Here is a 19,263-nt window from a genome sequence, read left to right as displayed (position 1 = left end):
GACCAGTATTTTTGTCGGTGTTTGATGCTATGGCCTGTCGGCTACGCAAATGAAGTCTATTCATTCATTCAACTATGACTCCACCTGCACCTTACATTTGAAGCAGTAATGTTCCGCTTTTACAAGTCATGGTTTCTCCCAAAGAATCAGCAAACTACAGTTCCCATGATCCTTTGGAGGAAGCCATGATTGCTTGAAGTGGTGTCATAAGACTTTAAATGCAAGGTGCAGATGTGGCCGATACTGAGACATATATAGCCCCCGAACCTAAAGATTCCATATAGCCATCACCACTAATTGCTCAGTCTATCTTTCTCTCTCTCTGCATGTGTCTTTGTTCCCTTCACTGCTACTGCTAATACAGTGGTACCTCGGGTTGCAGACTCTTCAGGTTACGGACTCCGCTAACCCAGAAATAGTACCTCGGGTTAAGAACTTTGCTTCAGGATGAGAACAGAAATGGCACGGCGGGAGGCCCCATTAGCTAAAGTGGTACCTCAGGTTAAGAATGGTTTCAGATTAAAAACAGACCTCCAGAACGAATTAAGTTCTTTACCCCAGGTACAACTGTACAGTGGACGCTCGGGTTGTGAACGTGATCCGTGCGGGATGCACAGTCGCAACCCGCAGCATTCGCAACCCGTGTCTGCGCACACGCGGGTTGCAATTCAAAGCTTCTGCACATGAGCAAAGCGTGATTCAGTGTTTCTGCGCATGCGTGACCGCCGAAACCCAGAAGTAACCCATTCCAGTACTTCCGGGTTTCGGCAGTCCGTAAACCAAAAAAATGCAACCTGAAGCGGCTGTAACCCAAGGTATGACTGTATTGTAATACAGTACTACAGGTAAAGGTAAAGGGGCCCCTGACCTTTAGGTCCAGTCGTGGCCAACTCTGGGGTTGCGGCGCTCATCTCGCTTTATTGGCTGAGGGAGCCGGCGTACAGCTTCCGGGTCATGTGGCCAGCATGACTAAGCCGCTTCTGGCGAACCAGAGCAGTGCACAGAAACGCCGTTTACCTTCCCGCCGGAGCGGTACCTATTTATCTACTTGCACTTTGACGTGCTTTCGAACTGCTAGGTTGGCAGGAGCAGGGACCGAGCAACGGGAGCTCACCCCGTCGTGGGGATTGGAACCGCCAACCTTCTGATCGGCAAATCCTGGGCTCTGTGGTTTAACCCACAGTGCCACCCGTGTCCCAAATACAGTACTAGCTTAATATAAAACACTTGGAGATAGGATAAATAGAACTGCAGAGTTGGGTCATCAACTCCTCGCAATGCAGGAATCTTTTTTGCCCAATGTGCAGCTTGAACCCACAGCCCTGAAATTAAGAGTCTCATGCTCTACCAACTGAGTTATCAGTCTGGAAGTTAGAATGACAGCTCAGGCCTGTAGCACAAAACAACTAATGCCTAAATACAAAAAAATAAAATAAAAATGCATTATTTTTAAAATACAGGACTCAATGTTTGCAACGGATGAATTGGTTAAAAACAGAGATGTGTGAGCCAGGAAGTTATATACCAGGGCGCAGAGAAAGCCCCTGCTGAATATGAAACTGGGACAACCGCTATTAATAGGATGTAAAAAAAACACAGAGAGAAACTGGGACAGTGCAGTGAACCATTAACATACTGCCATGACAAAGGTTTAAAAAGTGAGGCAGAAGGTGGGGGGGGGCACCCAAAGTTAAGAGAGCTGGAACGGGAAGCTGACAATTTAATTTACTCAAGTCTATTCCTCCTAAAAGTTTGTTCTGCTCTGAAAAATAGAGTTTGTGTTCTGGGTCCCGATGTGAGCACCTGAGAAGATTTGATCAAGCGTTGCGCCAGAAAAATATCAGTCAATGGCTTGCTGGGGGAAAAGTCTTTCTACAGCACAAGAGAAGTGCGTGAAGGTTTAGGACAGGGCCACGCAATGCATCCTGAAGACCGTAAGAGCAGAGAAGGTCCTACTACGCAGCGAGTTGAGGCAGCAGTGCCCATGGCAGAGTGGGAGATCCAGTTCTGATCAGTCACAGTTCTCAGGGAAGTCCTCCTGCCCAATCCCCATGAACAGAAGCGTTTAAGAAAATGGGAGGCCTCCCATTAATTTCAGCAAAGTGGACGCAATCAGATTTGACCGCCACCAGGTCTGATAGCTTTTTAAAGGGATTTGATGAATGGAAGAGAAAAACAGTCATGGCTTACATTCTGATGGGGCTTGTGCAGGAGAACTTCCCAAGGCCGCACTTCATAGCACTGTGCGGTCACAAACCATCTCTAGGTATTGCGCATGCGCAGAAGACGGCACATGGATGCTTCTCCAATGGAGAAGTCTCGGTCTTGCTCTGAAGCCGTCACAGGTTGGAGCACATAATCTGCCTACTGTGTGGCTGCAAAGAAGGCTCAATTTGCAGCTTGCATCCTCTGGTAACCATTAGGTCCAGTCGTGACCGACTCTGGGGTTGCGACGCTCATCTCGCTTTATTGGCCGAGGGAGCCGGCGTACAGCTTCCGGGTCATGTGGCCAGCATGACTAAGCCGCTTCTGGCGAACCAGAGCAGCGCATGGAAACGCCGTTTACCTTCCCGCCGGAGCGGTACCTATTTATGTACTTGCACTTTGGCGTGCTTTCGAACGGCTAGGTTGGCAGAAGCAGGGACCGAGCAACGGGAGCTCACCCCGTCGCGGGGATTGGAACCACCAACCTTCTGATCGGCAAGCCCTAGGCTCTGTGGTTTAACCCACAGCGCCACCCGCGTCCCATTAGTATATAAAGCCCTTAACAATTAGGGACCGGTTTACTTGCAAGATTGCCATATGTGCCCACTCGCCTGCTTCAGTCCGCAGAATCGCTGTCTCTTCCACCCTGAGTGTGATGAAAACATCCCCTCACACCCACTACAAGAGCTGCAGCAGAATTACATACCCTCAGAGGATACAAACTGTTCTCTGTTTCATCTCCGTGTGAGTTGCTGTTCTAGGCATGCCAATCAGCAGGGACACCTAAAGCAAAATAAGGAAGCTTTCTCATCCCGCGTCAGGCGTTTTGTCCATCCAGCCCAGTATTGGCTGCAGCTGATTGGCAGCCGCTCTCCAGGGTCTCGGGGTCTCAGAAGCCTTTGCTATCATGCTCTTTCTGAGTCCAGAACAGTGATCCATGCAGCTACATAAGGGATGGTGTGCAATGTATCACTAAAGCTAGTGTTGCTTCAGCAAAATGATTTCTGCTTGTTCAACAGCACCCCTTGTTCTCCCAGGCACCCCCTAAATCTGTTCTGGGTTTACCCCCGCCTCTATGGAGCTGATCTGGAGACAGCGTGTGCAAGGGGAAGGAGGAAAGAGGGTGAAAGTCCCATTGCACTTGCACAAGGATTTACTTCAACACTGTCCAAGAGCTGGTCCCCTTTGCCAAGAAGTTCTCCTCTTACATAAGCCTTTTCGGGATGCAAGAGTAAAGTGTGTCACCAGTTTTAATGCGGAAGCTATTAGAAGTTTGTATGATTATGTGTTGTTCAAGGCCTCCCCTGGCTGTCTTGCCAGACAGCAATTCATCTAAAAAGAAACCTTCACGGACTTTGAAGGATCCCAGGGAAGAAAAGAAGGGATTGAGCAGTTGATAAATGGCAACCCAGAACCAGCTGAGCCCCTGCTTGCTGTTTGTGGCAGTTCACAAAAAAACAGCACCACACATACGTAGGTGGCCCAGAAACCCTAACTCTCTGCTTCCCTTCCACTCCCCACCCCCACCTCTCTGGGTGACCCAGATTCCTGCATGGAACCATTACGTTTGGCTAAATAAGTAGAAGGCAAAGAGTCACCATCCTTTCAGATATAGACAAAAGGAGATGCAATGTTTTGTTACACGACTTGTTACGTGCTCTGTGGATGGGTTTAAAAATAAAGAACAGGAGCAAACAGAGGTCGCAGCTCAGCCGAATCCATCAACAAGAGGGTTATGGAAGCTGTAGGGCTTCCAGGAAGAACAAGGCGAAGATCATTCTGCCTTATCCAAGCAAGAGCAGGAGCAGCTGCAGAATATGTGCTTCCTGTCAGAAAAGAGCACTGCTCCAATGTTTGCTTTCCTCTACCCTCCTCAGCCCTTTTTCCTTTTGTAGCATACCCATTAGATTGTCAGCCTACTGGCAAAGATTGTTTTATCTGTTAATCTCTTTGCAATGCTTAGAAATTTTAAGTACTTATTATTATTAAGTATGATGTGAGGATGGGATGTGGGTGGCGCTGTGGGTTAAACCACAGAGCCTAGGACTTGCTGATCAGAAGGTCAGCGGTTCGAATCCCCATGACGGGGTGAGCTCCCATTGCTCAGTCCCTGTCCTGCCCACCTAGCTGTTTGAAAGCACGTCAAAGTAAAAGTAGATAAATAGGTACTACTCCGGTGGGAAGGTAAACGGCGTTTCCGTGCGCTGCTCTGGTTTGTCAGAAGCGGCTTAGTCATGCTGGCCACATGACCCGGAAGCTGTACGCCAGTAAAGCAAGATGAGCGCCGCAACCCCAGAGTCGGCCACGACTGGACCTAATGGTCAGGGGTCCCTTTACCTTTATCTTTACGATGTGAGGGCTGCCATTTGAGGCACCCTTACTCAGGAGTAAGTCCCACTGAACAACATGGGACTTGTTCAGCATAAATGTGGCTGTATAACTGCAATCATACTGACCTGGGAGTAAATCTGGTTGATACCAATGAGACTTACTTCCCAGCAATCTATGTTATTGTCATGTGGATGGGCCATCTTCTACGTAAAATGCCTCAAAGAGACTTGCAGTTGTAAAAGGTATACACATACAATAATTTAAAACAAACATCCTTTAGGCAGACCTGCCCAGAACAGGGAACCATTCACTGACGGTGCCTCGGGGTCTTACCTGGGTTGAGCTTCAGTTTCTTGGCTCTCATCCAGTCCATTACAGAGGCTAGATGCTGGTCTAACACATCTACTGCCTCACCTGCAGTATAGAGGAGACGTAGAGCTGTGTGTCATCAGCACATTGACAGCAACGCTTCTGCAAGGGTAAATCCTGTCTCACTAACTGGTTAAAAGCTGGTTTTGGGTGTCATGAAAAGGCAAATTGATGTTAGATTAAATAATATTAATAACACAAATATGTAGTGATATGTTTAATGCCAGAAAATGGATTGTGGGATTTTCCACCTTGGGTACCAGCAGCACCAATTTCAGGCACAATCGTGCTGGTCTCGCCCCAAATAGATATGACCTTGCCCAAAATTGGCGCCGATGGTGCAGGCAGGGCACCTGTAGAGGGCTTCTGCCACCTGAGGCAGCGGCCTCACCCTGCCTAACAGCTGGGCCAGCTCTGCTTGTATGCTTTTGACCACTCTATACCCAACACCCATCTCTTTATTCTGAATAAACAGAGCTATGGGAGCTTCACTCAACTTCGCCTCACACATCAGGTGGGAGATTGGAAGCCAGGCTTAATCCCAGTGACCTCCTGTTCGTCATCTACGGATGAAGGGCAGTACACAAATTTAATTAATAATAATAATAATAATTTTGTTGGCATCTGTCTGAGAGACAATGGAGTGCACCTCCGGGGGTGAAATTAAACTGCTGTGTGTGCTAGCACAGCCTGGCGCAGTTTATGTGGAAGTCCTGGGCCGCCAATCGCTGACGTGGTCCAAAGGAAAGCAGAACAGTATGATTGACACCAGCTTGGCTGCCGGAGTTGCTAGAAGGAGGCGTACAAGACGCCATCCAACTGTCTTAGGAATTGCACTCCAGATTTGTGTAGGGTTTACTACTACTAGCGTTTTCTTCTTGGAAGATATCCTGCAAAGCAGGTTTAGGATCGGAGTTTTCCTTCTCCTAATTACAACCACCCGGGGTGCCAACTTGAATAAAATATTGGTGGGGGGGGGCAGGTAAGCCTTGCTCTGCATAATCAATCACAAGATGTGGCGCACGCACACCATTTGAATGGCAATGCCCATCAACTTGGGGGGGGGCAGCCCCCTCGAATATTTTATGGGGGGTCGTAAGGGTTTTTGCAGAGATTCTCTCCCCCTCTTTCTTTTTCCTTTCTCCTCCTGTGAAGAGGCTGCATCCTAACGTTTTAATGTTGTATTTTAATATTGTTTTTCAAATTGTATTTTAATCAACTTGTTTTTACAGTGGTACCTCGGGTTAAGTACTTAATTCGTTCCGGAGGTTCGTTCTTAACCTGAAACTGTACTTAACCTGAAGCACCACTTTAGCTAATGGGGCCTCCTGCTGCTGCCATGCCGCCGGAGCACAATTTCTGTTCTCATCCTGAAGCAAAGTTCTTAACCTGAAGCACTATTTCTGGGTTAGCAGAGTCTGTAATCTGAAGCGTATGTAACCTGAAGCATATGTAACCTGAGGTACGTACCATTGTATTATTGGTTGTTAGCCGCCCTGAGCCCGGTCTTGGCTGGAGAGGGCAGGGTATAAATATATAAATATAAATAATATAAATATAAATATAAATAATATAAATATAAATAATATAAATATAAATATAAATATAAATATAAATATAAATATAAATATAAATATAAATATAAATATAAATAAAGGGACCTCAGGCCCTAGGATCTGACTCTTAGGAGGACAACACCACCACAACAAAGCAACAACAAGGGAGGTCGCTTAAGGTACCGAGGCGGCCCTTAAATCTGGCGAGGTTGGGGCTTTATTTTTGTAAAACTTCGGCCCGACCTCGAGGGAGGAAAAGAGAGATTAAGCTTTAGCTGCCCTCAATCCTCTCTTCCCTTGATCCACCCGCAGCGAGAGGCGCGACCTCCCCAACTCCGATCAGCTGCGGAGAAGCGCACGTGCGGCGCCCGGAGTCCCATCTGCGACGCCGCTGCTCCTTGCGTGCAAGCCCAGCCAGGGCAGGACGCGGCCGGGCTGAGCCCTCCGGCTGCTCGGTCCCCCGCTCGGGGCTACCCCGGGCGCTAATCTCCCCTGGCGCTGCGGGCGCAGATCCGCCCCGGCGGCGCAGGCTTAGCGAGGGGCAGCCATGTGCCCCAAGGGGCGCGGCTCAGCGTGACTCGCTCGCCGCACGTGGGAAAGGGCGATGCGAGGACAGGAGAGGAGCGGGTGGCGCGGGGGAAGCCAGCAATGGCTGCTCTTAGCTGGGGACGGGGTGGAGATTGGCGCGATTCCATTCCCACGGACGCGCGCCCAGGAGGCTGACACGTGTTAGAAGAAGGCTGAGAGGCCTTGGGGGAAAAGAAAGGGGCGGGATGGAATCCTGCTACGACTTTATCTTTGATAATCATTTTTATTAGTTCCCAATTACAATCCAATAAAAGCCTCAATATAACAATACCAATTTATAGCATAGGTGTCAGCTGTTCCCTTTTTTTAAGGGAAATTCCCTTATTACGAATAGGATTCCTCGCAAGAAAAGGGAAAGTTGACAGCTATGATTTATAATACAATTACTAATACCAATCGTTCAAATACCGAATTATATGCAGTGGTACCTCGGGTTACATACGCTTCAGGTTACACACTCGGCTAACCCAGAAATAGTGCTTCAGGTTAAGAACTTTGCTTCTGGATGAGAACAGAAATTGTGCTCCAGCGGTGCAGCAGCAGCAGCGGGCCCCATTAGCTAAAGTGGTACTTCAGGTTAAGAACAGTTTCAGGTTAAGAACGGACCTCCGGAACAAATTAAATACTTAACCCGAGGTACCACTGTACTTTAAATAAGGTTGCCCCACCCCCACCCCGGTTGCTGGAATTGATGGTTTTCTTTATTTCTGCATTCCAAAATCTTACTAATTTCCGTTCCATTCCGGTAATCATAATCCCTTATACAACAACTGCAATATTAATAACTTCTATTTGTGTTGACACTTTAAATGATTTATAAAACTCATGCTACAACTTGTGTCGACAGCTAGAAATTCTATGCGTTGTTTTCCCCATCATAGAATTGCAGAGTTGGAAGGAACCCTGTGGATCATCTAGTCCAACCCTCTGCATTGCAGGAATTACAGTTGTCCCATACGGAGGATCAAACCTGCAACATTGGCAATATCGGTGCCATGCACTAACCTACTGAGCTACCCAGCTGCATCGCTGCATTTCTCTGCTGGAAATGGACAACTGTTGCCTGTTCAAAGCATATAACATAGGAGCCAACTCCTAGGAGCCACACCCCCCAATAAAATATTTGAAGGGGACTCCCAAAGTTGATGGGACTTGCCATTCACATGGTGTGTGCGCGGTGTAATGTGATTATGTGGGGCGGGGCTTATTTTATTTAAATTGGCACCCCTGGCTTGTAACGTGTCCCCCCACCCTGGGTATTATGATCAAGTAAAACAATAGAAATACTTAACTAACGGATCAATCATGTCAGTTCTGCCCCTGTAACAAAAGTCTTGCCCCACCCACAAAAATCCTGGCTACGTGCATGATTGACACCCATCAATCTATATAGTTTATTTCATATCTATATAGTTTATTTCATAGTACTCCCCCCCCCCAATAAAAGCTAAACCAGCCCATTTTCTTACACCTGGAACCAATTTCACAATCTAAGGTGAAGTGGCAAATGCAAGATTGCTGTCATCTCCCTTTTTTTAAAGCCCAATTTTTGACAAAACAGGATATAAACCACTAGAGTGGGTGGGGGTGTATGGGGCTGTGTGGTTGCAACTGTGCAAAAGCTCTATTCTGCTTTTTGGTGGGGAAAATCTGCAGGAGAGGGGGCCTTTTCGGTGATGGCTCCATGGTTATGGAATGCTCTCTTTAGGAAGTCACCTGATGCCCACATTGTTGTCTTTTGGGGGAAGGAAGGTTCTGTTCTCCCAGGCTTTTAAAGATTAGGTAAAGGTAAAGGTACCCCTGACCGTTAGGTCCAGTCGCGGACGACTCTGGGCTTGTGGCGCTCATTTCGCTCTATAGGCCGAGTTTGTCCACAGACAGCTTCCGGGTCATGTGGCCAGCATGACTAAGCCGCTTCTGGCTAACCAGAGCAGCGCACAGAAACGCCGTTTACCTTCCCGCCGGAGCGGTACCTATTTATCTACTTGCACTTTGACGTGCTTCCGAACTGCTAGGTTGGCAGGAGCAGGGACCAAACAACAGGAGCTCACCCCATCTCAGGGATTCGAACCGCCAACCTTCTGATCTGCAAGCCCTAGGCTCAGTGGTTTAGACCACAGCACCACCCGCATTATTGATGGTTTTAGTGTATTTGATGGCTGTTTCAGTTCTGTGCTGCATTTGCTACCTCAGCATGGTGGCTTTACATTTGGGGTTTTATGCTGGTTGCCTCTTAAATTTACTTTGATTTTATTGTGATCTTTTATTCTGTACAGCACCTAGATAATTTTATGTTATGTGGTGTTTCATAAATTTAATGCATCTATCGACTGAAGCCTGCAATTCCCAGAGGAGGAAGTCCATATTTACAGGAAGTATGTGAGCAGGTAATACCTCATATGTACTGTGTAGAGATCTTGAGACTGAATTAGGTTATTGAAATTTGGACATTCTGTCAATACATTATTAGGTGGTGGCTGGTGGAAACAGGCGTGCTCATATCATTTGCATCACCAAAAAAACAACAACCAAGTAGTTTGTGCTCTGCTGAGGAGCAAATGTCTTGTGGGCAGTGTGAAAAACTTTTGCAGATCAATCCCACAATAAACTCCCATCTGCAAGCACCCAGACAGCCACAAACTGTTCATTAATATAGTGGTACCTCAGGTTACATACGCTTCAGGTTACATATGCTTCAGGTTACCGATTCCACTAACCCAGAAATCATGCTTCAGGTTAAGAACTTTGCTTCAGGATAAGAACAGAAATCGTGCTCTGGCGGCGCGGCGGCAGCAGGAGGCCTCATTATCTAAAGTGGTGCTTCAGGTTAAGACAGTTTCAGGTTAAGAACAAACCTCCAGAACGAATTAAGTTCTTAACTTGAGGTACCACTGTATGATGAAAGCGAGACATTTAGGAGATCCATATTAACACCAAAGATCCTACGTAGAAGAAAATCTCACAATTTGTCTCGTATAAGATTTAATAGGCTGCAGGTCTCAGAAGACGAGGAGGACCCCAACATCACATGCAGACAAAACCCAAAAACCATCGGTAAGGTTCCCCTCTGGAAAGATTCATCCCAAAATAGGTATATGCTTAAAAGATACTGCAGCAACTGGAACACTTAATGGCGAAACAGCAGAGGTTATCTACAGCTTACAAAATGTGTTGTTGTTTTTCTAGGCGTCTCTTATATCCCAACTCTCTTACACTTGCCCACAACTCAGGCAGCTGCTTTCCCCCTTGTGCATTTCCCTGCTGTTTCAGAAAACTGCCTGCCCTCCACCATCCATGCGCTCCCCACAATTCAGCCTGCGCAATCTTCCTTTAGGTTGTGCGAAATCCCCTTCCTGGGCCCTCCTACATATAGCTCATTGCTCCCGAAGCTGCGCCCCCCCCCTTCCCTTTCCCTGGCGCCACCCTTGTCTCTGCAGTTGTTTCCCTGCTGATAAAAGTTGCCTAAGCAGCTATTGTGCTTCGGCCATGTAACTCGGTTCCCCCTCTCCCCCAGCCCCATATAACTAATTTGGCAAATGCCCTTTCTTTGTGAGATAATATCTCCCAGAGCAATCAGTGCACCCGGTGTGCCGGACTGTCAGCTGGGCACTGCTGCTGGGAAGCTCACACAGTCCTGTGCTCCAGAACTGTCACTTAAAGGAGAGCCCCTACTGAGTAGCGGAGGGCTTTGTGAAAGCTGCTCCTTTTCTACTTGTTGATGGGGGGGACAACACTCTCTTTTTATTTATGTAAGGCCTGAAGGGCCAGGAACACTGGATCTGCTTGCTGACTCAAGTCCCAGAGGAGCAAAACACAGGAACTGGGCTCTTGACACACACACCCCGCCGCCGCCGCCTCCCCAGCATCAACAACAACAGAGGCTTTGTCAGAGTTTTTCTTATACACTTCGGCAGCTCGCCCCCTTACACAGGCACGGAGGGGAAAACAGCCTTTGCGCTTTGGTTTATGTGGAAGAAAAAGGTTGAGGTGCATAACGGCAGCGACAGATTTAAGGCGGTGCGAGCGGTTCCCGTGTACAGGGTGCAAAATAATAATTGGGGCCTTTTTTTCAGCGGGAAGTTGCCATCCATTGCCACCACTGGTACCTCTTTTTCCAGAAAAATAGCAATTACCGTATTTTTTGCTCTATAAGACTCACTTTTTCCCTCCTAAAAAGTAAGGGGAAATGTGTGTGCGTCTTATGGAGCGAATGCAGCCTGCGCAGCTATCCCAGAAGCCAGAACAGCAAGAGGGATCGCTGCTTTCACTGCGCAGCGATCCCTCTTGCTGTTCTGGCTTCTGAGATTCAGAATTTTTTTTTTCTTGTTTTCTTCCTCCAAAAACTAGGTGCGTCTTGTGGTCTGGTGCGTCTTATAGAGCAAAAAATACGGTAATAATAATAATAATAATAATAATAATAATAATAATATCTACAGTATATTTATATGGGTACTCACTGAGAAGATCCACGGAAAAAGCAACTGTACCAAAAGGAATCATTGTGAAAATAAGAAATATTTATGGGGTGCCAAATTTTGTCCTCTGACTTCACCCCCAAAGGCGCACTCCTCCATAGTCTCTTGAGACAGACAAATGCCAACCGACCCACCCAGGTGCCATATGACCAAAGCCTGCCACCGATACAATGGGGAAGGGGATCCATTAGGGTTTGACCCACAAGATGACCCAGGATGCTGAATAGAGCCCCACCTGCCAATATGGCCGCCTGTCCCGCCACCAGACCCTCCTCGAGGATTTTGTGAGAGAGATCTCAGGGGATTTAATATCTGGTGGGATTACAGCTAGGAAGGTCAGGGAGGGAGATCACTTCCGAAGTGCAAGATTCGCCACTAGGACCTCATCATCCACGCTGGCCACAAAATGGAAACCACCTCCGTCGCAGCAAAGCATTCTGGGATGCCAGCAAGCTGCACTGGAAGCTGGTGGCTGGCGTCACAGAAAGGATGGTTACTTACTGTTGTTTGGGGCAAGGAGGCGGCCGGGTTGGGCTGTTCCCACGGGGGCCTGGGCTTTTGACGACATCCGAAGGAGACGGGCATCCGAAGGAGGGCAAAGGTGGCTCACTTGGTGCTGAGGCGGGTCCCGGGCCTGCGGCAGGCCGAGCAAGATGGGGCGCAGAATCGTGAAGCAGGGCGGCAGCCTGGGCAAGGGGGAGGAGGAGGAGGGCAGCAGCCGAAGCCCCCCCAGGAAGGGCGAGGGTGGCAGCAGGGGGTCGGGGGCCGGCAGCCGCTAGAGCAGCAGCCCCCCGAGCGGCAGCAGGAGGGAGGTGGGGGGCAGTAGCAGCAGGAAGGGCGGCAGCAGGTGGGGCAGCAAGGAGGCGGGTAGCAAGTGGGGCAGGGTGGTCTGAAGCAGCCGGGACAGCACATGGGGCAGGGCGGGGGGCAGCAGCCGATGCTACACATGAGCAAGGCGGGCAGGGGAGGGGGCAGCCTCCAGGCCAGGAGAAGGTGAAGGGCAGGGCTGGGAGCAACTCACAGTGTCTCTGCACGGCTGCTGCTGGACTCAGGGAAGTGCACCCAGCGAGAAAGCCCCATGGCCTTCCCTGCTCAGGGAGGATTCCAGGACATGCACAAGGCCGGCAGGCCCACGGGACGCGGCCAGCGGGGCTATATTTATAGCTCCCTAAGGCCAAGAGCACCCAGCTCCTAAAGCTGCCCTGAGCCAGCACGCGGACTCTCAGCTCGCCAGGCTGCTTAGCATGGGCAAGAGCAGTTGGAGGCCAAAAGGAACACCTGCCTCTTTCTATTCTCTAGATATGGCCAGTACCTGGATGAGGCCAGAGCCCCAGGGGGACAGAGGCCCTGTGATTCTTAACAGCTGCAAGAGTTTTTAAGGATAGATGGCCTGTGATTCTTAACACAACAAGGCAGAAATCAACAAATGGGGCTCTTCACACCACGGAGAGTGCATTGGTGTGGTGGCGGGGGGGGGGGGGCACGCCAAAGGCCTGTCTTCTGTCATTTAGCTTTAATATACAGTGGTACCTCGGGTTCCCTGTAACTTCATTTCTCACAATGAGGGAACCACCAGAAGACCCTCGGAGCTGGACCTCAGTGTCCAGGCTGAATGATGGAGGTGGTGGAGACTTTTATTGATAAGGTGCTTTGGTAGATAGTAGAATTGCATGCATCCAAAGAGTTGAATCTGCTCCTTGGGAGATTAGGGTAGCCAGATGGAGGAGGAGGAGGAGAAAGGCCAGAGCTCTTAAGAGTTGTGTGGAAGAGGGAATGTCGGCAGATGTAGCATGTATGACCCAAAGGAGAGTATCACACTGGCTGTTATGTATGGTTTCATTTGTCTGATATATTGGCTCCTATTGAACCAGACAGCTAGACTCAAGTGCATAGTTCTTAAGAATGTAAATAATTTTGCATCCATGGAAATAGGCAGAACTAACAGCTTATCTGTACCTAAGAATAAATCCACTTTTTCCATATTCAATTTGTCCTCCACTTGTCCAAACATGAGAGCAAAACACTTGTTAAAAAGCTAGAGTTTGCCTGTCCAAATGTTGTGGACATGCCCTGTTCCCAGCCCTTCCTCAAGCCCACCTCTGTTCACATCCCTCTTTGGCATCAAGCACACTACTTAATCCACCTTCCAACATGGTTGTTTACCAAAAAGAAAGAAAAACCGCTCTTGGGAAACGTGCAAATTGGCATTTCCTGGGAACAGGATACACACACCTGCACAGAATGGTACTTCCGTTTCATTTCAATTCCCCAAACCGAGTATGGAGAGTTTTTGCTGCTGGTTCAGGTGCATCTCAACTTGTTGCTGACTTGCCTAGTAAAGGTAAAGGGACCCCTGACCATTAGGTCCAGTCGTGGCCGACTCTGGGGTTGCGGCGCTCATCTTGCTTTATTGGCCGAGGGAGCCGGCGTACAGCTTCCGGGTCATGTGGCCAGCATGACTAACCAGAGTGGCACACGGAAACGCTGTTTACCTTCCCGCCGGAGCGGTACCTATTTATCTACTTGCACTTTGAGGTGCTTTTGAACTGCTAGGTTGGCAGGAGCAGGGACCGAGCAACGGGAGCTCACCCTGTCGCGGGGATTCAAACCGCCGACCTTCTGATTGGCAAGTCCTAGGCTCTGTGGTTTAACCCACAGCACCACCCGCGTCCCTCTGCTGACTTGCCTAACCTGAACCAAAAATGGCAACTTGCACTCTGCACAGAAAGTGCAATCAATTATTAACCATTCTCCCATGGATTGGTTTATGCGCAAAATAATAGGTTTTAATGTACTGTGAACCTCTCGATATTGGGGCCCCAATAGTGGACTTCTTTTTAAAAAAAACAATAACAACACCCCACCAATGGGAGCTTTCAACAAATCACCCAAAGGCAGCCAAAAGCACGCACATACCAGTATGTATTGAACCCATTTCATTGGCTACCTAGGTAAAGGACTCCATCTCACTCCATCTCCCAGAGTCTGGCCTCACAAAAACAAATGGCAAAAAGTGATGCTGAAGAAGGACGTATAAAACTTATATATTCATTTTTTTCTGGTCGTGCGGTAAAGTTAAGTTGCGAAGTAGGAAACGTACATCCGTGGCAATTTTCAAAGCATCTTCCACCTGATCTGAGGGCAGCAAGTTTGGGGAGGGGGTGCAGGCCAGGCTCATGGTATACAGAGTCCGCACTGTGCTTAATGGTAGGGCTGGCCATGGGTCAGGGGCTGGCCGCCTCCCACCCCATAATCCCTTGTGCTATCTGAAACATTTTTGAAATGGCAGGAGAAAGGGGCAGGGTGTGCCGTCACTTGGCTGGGCGAGAGGTGCCCACTGCCTCTGAACTCATTTTCCCTGCCTCTCTCCCCTTCTTGTGCAATCCTTTACCCTGCTGTTACCCTGATTTTCAGGAGAGCTGCTCAGTGGGTGGCTTAAGGAAATGGCGGGCAAAGCTTAGGACATAAATGTTTGAGGGCTCTCACCGTACAGGCAGAGGAGACCACAGAAAGCCTCCTTGCAAGTCAAGCCTTTAAAATCAGAGGCTCACTTTAAGGAAACTTGAAGACCTTAGCTGTGAATAAATCAAAAGGGTTCTGACTGAGCAAGTTCCAAGCCCCATGGGACCTGACATAAGTGCATTTATGAGATCAAAGCCGCATACATTTATAAGTCTGTGAAATAGGTTAGATAAAGTGACTGGTGCAAGGTCGCTCAATGAGCTTAATGGCTGAGTGCAGATTTAAACCTGGGACTTTCTAGTCTTGGCCAGATGTACCACAGCTGCCGCTGCTGCTGCTGCTGCTACTAATAATAATAATAATAATAATAATAATAATTATTATTATTATTATTATTATTATTATTATTATTATTACCCTGCCCGTCTGGCTGGGTTTCCCCAGCCACTCTAAGGTGCCCAGTAACAGCGTAACACCTAACTATCCTAACTATCCTACAGAAGTTAGTGGGGGAATGGTGCTCTACACATGCTCAGAGGCACTCTTTTCTTTACTATTATACTATTGACATGTAGGGTTGAACAAGCCATATATATATATATATATATATTTAAAAAAAGGAAGGCCACAAGAGATCACCTTACACACCCAGTAGATTGTTGCGGTCTGCAGGAGAATTTCTTCTGCAAGTTCCAAAGATCTCAGAAGCTCACTCCACAGTAACTCAGAGCAGGACTTTTAGTGCGGCTGGTCCTGTTCTGTAGAACAGCATTCCTGATAAGATATGACAGGTGCCTGTCATTTGTGCTTTCCAGAAACCACTGAAGACATTTTAGTTCCTAGCTGGATAAAGGGGTCCCATAGAATCATAGACGTGTAGAGCTGCAAGGGACCACGAGGGTCATCTAGTTCAACCCTCTGCAATGCAAGAACCTTCTTGCCCAACATGGGGCCTGAACCCACGGCGCTGAGACTCAGAGCCGCATGCTCTACCAACTGAGCTTTGTAGGGTTTTAGTTTTGCTTTAAACAGATCTGCTGGGCTTTTTGTGGTATTGACCGTTTTTATTGCACCCTGCTTTGAGACGATTGTATAAAAGATCAATCCTAGTTCCTTGTTGGGATGCGGGTGGCGCTGTGGGTTAAACCACAGAGCCTAGGACTTGCCGATCAGAAGGTCAGGGGTTCGAATCCCTGTGACAGGGTGAGCTCCCGTTGCTCAGTCCCTGCTCCTGCCAGCCTAGCAGTTCAAAAGCACGTCAAAGTGCAAGTAGATAAATAGGTACCACTCTGGCGGGAAGGTAAATGGCGTTTCCATGCACTGCTCTGGTTCGCCAGAAGCGGCTTAGTCATGCTGGCCACATGACCCGGAAGCTGTATGCCGGCTCCTTCGGCCAATAAAGCGAGATGAGCGCTGCAACCCCAGAGTCGGCCACAACTGGACCTAATGGTCAGGGGTCCCTTTACCTTTACTGCAAAGACAGGCAATAGAAGATGTTACCAGCAAGTATCTGCAGACATAATCCTGCACATTCCAGGCTCTGGTGACTCGGATGGAGATGGAGGCAACCCATTTCCAAGGAGACAAAATGATATTTCTTCCTCATCCCCACGGCTGGACCTAATGGTCAGGGGTCCTTTTACCTTTTACCTGGTTCCTACCTTGATATGCCAGGGACTGAATCGGAGGCGGTCTGCAAGCTCTGCACTTGCTCCTGAGCTATCTATGGCCCTTTCTGTCTCCCCATGCTCCTCTTGAACTACTTTCTCCCAAGCAACGACTGCGTGCACCGTGACAAATTTCCTTTGGAGCACTGTTTCAATGCGAGCCTTTTCTAACGCTGCGACAGTGTGCTTGTATAAAGCCCCCTCCCCTTTCACCTGGGAACTTGAGGCAAAGCGGATGGGGGCTCCCTTACCAAGGAGGCCACAAGATCCAAGACTTGAGCATGCTTGTCATGTCACACACTCCGCAGGAGGATTCTAAATATATCTGGGCCACAGTATAAAACTGGGTCAGGCGTGAATGCTGGAGGCTGCTGCAGAAAACAGGCTGTGGTTGTGGAACTGAGCAACCTCACCTAACCCCTTCCTTCCTCGGCTCCGAGTGGCTTCCCAGAGACACAGCGGCACACAATGTGCCTGGGGTGCCTGCTGCTTCCTGAAACCCCTGGCTGTGGCTGTTTACAGCTGATTTCTTTAGCCCCAGTTATGCACTACAGGTTGTACAGAATGCAGGAAGGATCTGGCGGCTGCCCAGAAAGTGTAAATACTTCTAGATCAGCAGCAGCCAACGCAGAGAGTGCCCTCTAAGTCCTGCTGGCTTCCAGCTCTCATCAGTCCCGGGCAGCATGGTGCATGGCCAGGGATAATGGGAGTTGTAGTTCAGCAACATCTAGAGAGCCAAAGGTTCCCTGCACCCGCTTTAAATGAGGAAGGCAAACATGGGATAAGGATAAGATAAAACTTTATTCGCATTAGCCAATGGCCATAGCAACAGTACAGTCATACCTCGGGTTGAATGTGCTTTGGGATGTGCGCGTTCTGAGTTGCGCTCCGCGGCACCCCGGAAGTAACGGAGTGCGTTACTTCCGGGTTCCGCCACTTGCGCATGCCTCACTCTCCAATTTCAGGTCCAAAAGCCTAGGTGAATAAAAATGTTTCTACCTGGTGCCTAAAAACAGATAGTGATGGTGCCAGGTGTGGGAGCATCCTACAAATTGGGGAGGGGGACACCACTGAAAAGGCTCTTTCTCGGGTCGCCACCCCCTACATCTTCCTCGCAGGGGGCAAATGGAGAAGGGTCTCCGATTGCAAATCCAGGCTCTGATTTGGTTCATGTGTATTAAGATCAGTCGAAGTTCAACAGTTCCCAATCTGCTAGCAGGTCAAGTTCAAGGTGTTGCTATTAGCATATAAAGCCCTTAATAGCTTGGGAGCTGTTTACTTGCTGGATCACCTTATGCCATGTGTCCCCAGATGACCGCTTTGATTTGTGGAGCTGACCCTGTTACTGAAGCCATATACAGTGGTACCTCGGGTTAGAACTTAATTCGTTCCGGAGGTCCGTTCTTAACCTGAAACTGTTCTTAACCAGAAGCACCACTTTAGCTAATGGGGCCTCCTGCTGCCGCCGCGCCGTCGGAGCACAATTTCTGTTCTCATCCTGAAGCAAAGTTCTTAACCTGAAGCACTATTTCTGGGTTAGCGGAGTCTGTAACCTGAAGCGTATGTAACCTGAAGCGTATGTACCCTGAGACACCACTGTAATATAATCTTCCTTAGGGTAAACCTGTGGCTCAGCTTACCCCAGTGGTATGCTGCGAGAAAAATAAGATCTCTTACACATTTTTGCATATTTTTGCATAATTTACTATTTTAGTACAGTGGAACCTCTAGTTACGGACTCGATCCGTTCCGGGGTGCCGTTCGTACCCTGAAAAGTCTGTAACTAGAGCACCACTTATGTGCATGTGCGGCAAAACCCAGAAGTACAGTGGTACCTCGGGATGTGAACGGGATCCGTTCCGGAGCCCCGTTCACATCCTCAATAGAACGTAAGACGCAACTGCGTGTCATGTTTCACAGCTTCCGCGCATGCGTGTGACATCGTTTTGACCGTCTGTGCATGCACGAGGGGTGAAACCCGGATGTAACGTCGCCGCGGAGCACAACCCGAAAATACTTATCCTGAGGTATGACTGTATACACTTCCGGGTTTGCCGTGTTCGCAAGCTGAAAAGACGCAACATGAATCTAACACAACACGAGGTATGACTGTGAATTTACAAATAGTAATATTTTCCTAATATGGCCTACAGGAGAATGCAATCATGCACAAGCACATAGCGCATTGCGAACTATTGTGGTTTTTTCCCCTGTGTACAGTGGTACATTGGGTTACATATGCTTCAGGTTACATACGCTTCAGGTTACAGACTCCGCTAACCCAGAAATCTAGACAGCATCTTAAAAAAGCAGGGGGGGGGAGCAAAAAAAAAAGCAGAGACATCACCTTGCCAACAAAGGTCCGTATAGTTAAAGCTATGGTTTTCCCAGTAGTGATGTATGGAAGTGAGAGCTGGACCATAAAGAAGGCTGATTGCCGAAGAATTGATGCTTTTGAATTCTGGTGCTGGAGGAGACTCTTGAGAGTCCCATGGACTGCAAGAAGATCAAACCTATCCATTCTGAAGGAAATCAGCCCTGAGTGCTCACTGGAAGGACAGATCCTGAAGCTGAGGCTCCAATACTTTGACCACCTCATGAGAAGAGAAG

General features: G+C 48.5%; 1 protein-coding gene and 1 long non-coding RNA gene across 5 annotated transcripts in view; one reads left to right on the top strand and one right to left on the bottom strand.

Moving 5' to 3' along the window:
* The window catches only part of LOC310755874 (nuclear receptor subfamily 1 group D member 1-like), a 56,997-nt gene extending 43,548 nt beyond the window's left edge, over nucleotides 1–13,449 (bottom strand). The window contains exons 1-2 of one of the 4 annotated variants that reach the window (XM_083599266.1): nucleotides 12,026–13,449; nucleotides 4,870–4,950 (exon numbers count right to left, since the gene is read on the bottom strand). In XM_083599266.1, coding sequence (XP_083455392.1) covers nucleotides 4,870–4,950; nucleotides 12,026–12,092 — 148 coding nt within the window. In that variant the 5' untranslated portion in view covers nucleotides 12,093–13,449. Of the gene's footprint in view, nucleotides 1–4,869; nucleotides 4,951–11,506; nucleotides 11,565–11,759; nucleotides 11,984–12,025 lie in introns of those variants that run through there. The other 3 variants (XM_083599269.1, XM_083599267.1, XM_083599268.1) reach the window with 3 other exon arrangements.
* Nucleotides 1–19,263, top strand: part of LOC310755986 — a 39,916-nt gene that overhangs the window by 2,643 nt on the left and 18,010 nt on the right. The window lies entirely within an intron of this gene.

This window comes from Podarcis filfolensis (assembly GCF_964270895.1).
Source record: "Podarcis filfolensis genome assembly, chromosome: 2".
Taxonomy (NCBI): domain Eukaryota; kingdom Metazoa; phylum Chordata; class Lepidosauria; order Squamata; family Lacertidae; genus Podarcis; species Podarcis filfolensis.
The sequence above is the reverse complement of the archived record's forward strand: the minus strand, read 5'-3'. Positions and strand labels throughout refer to the sequence as shown.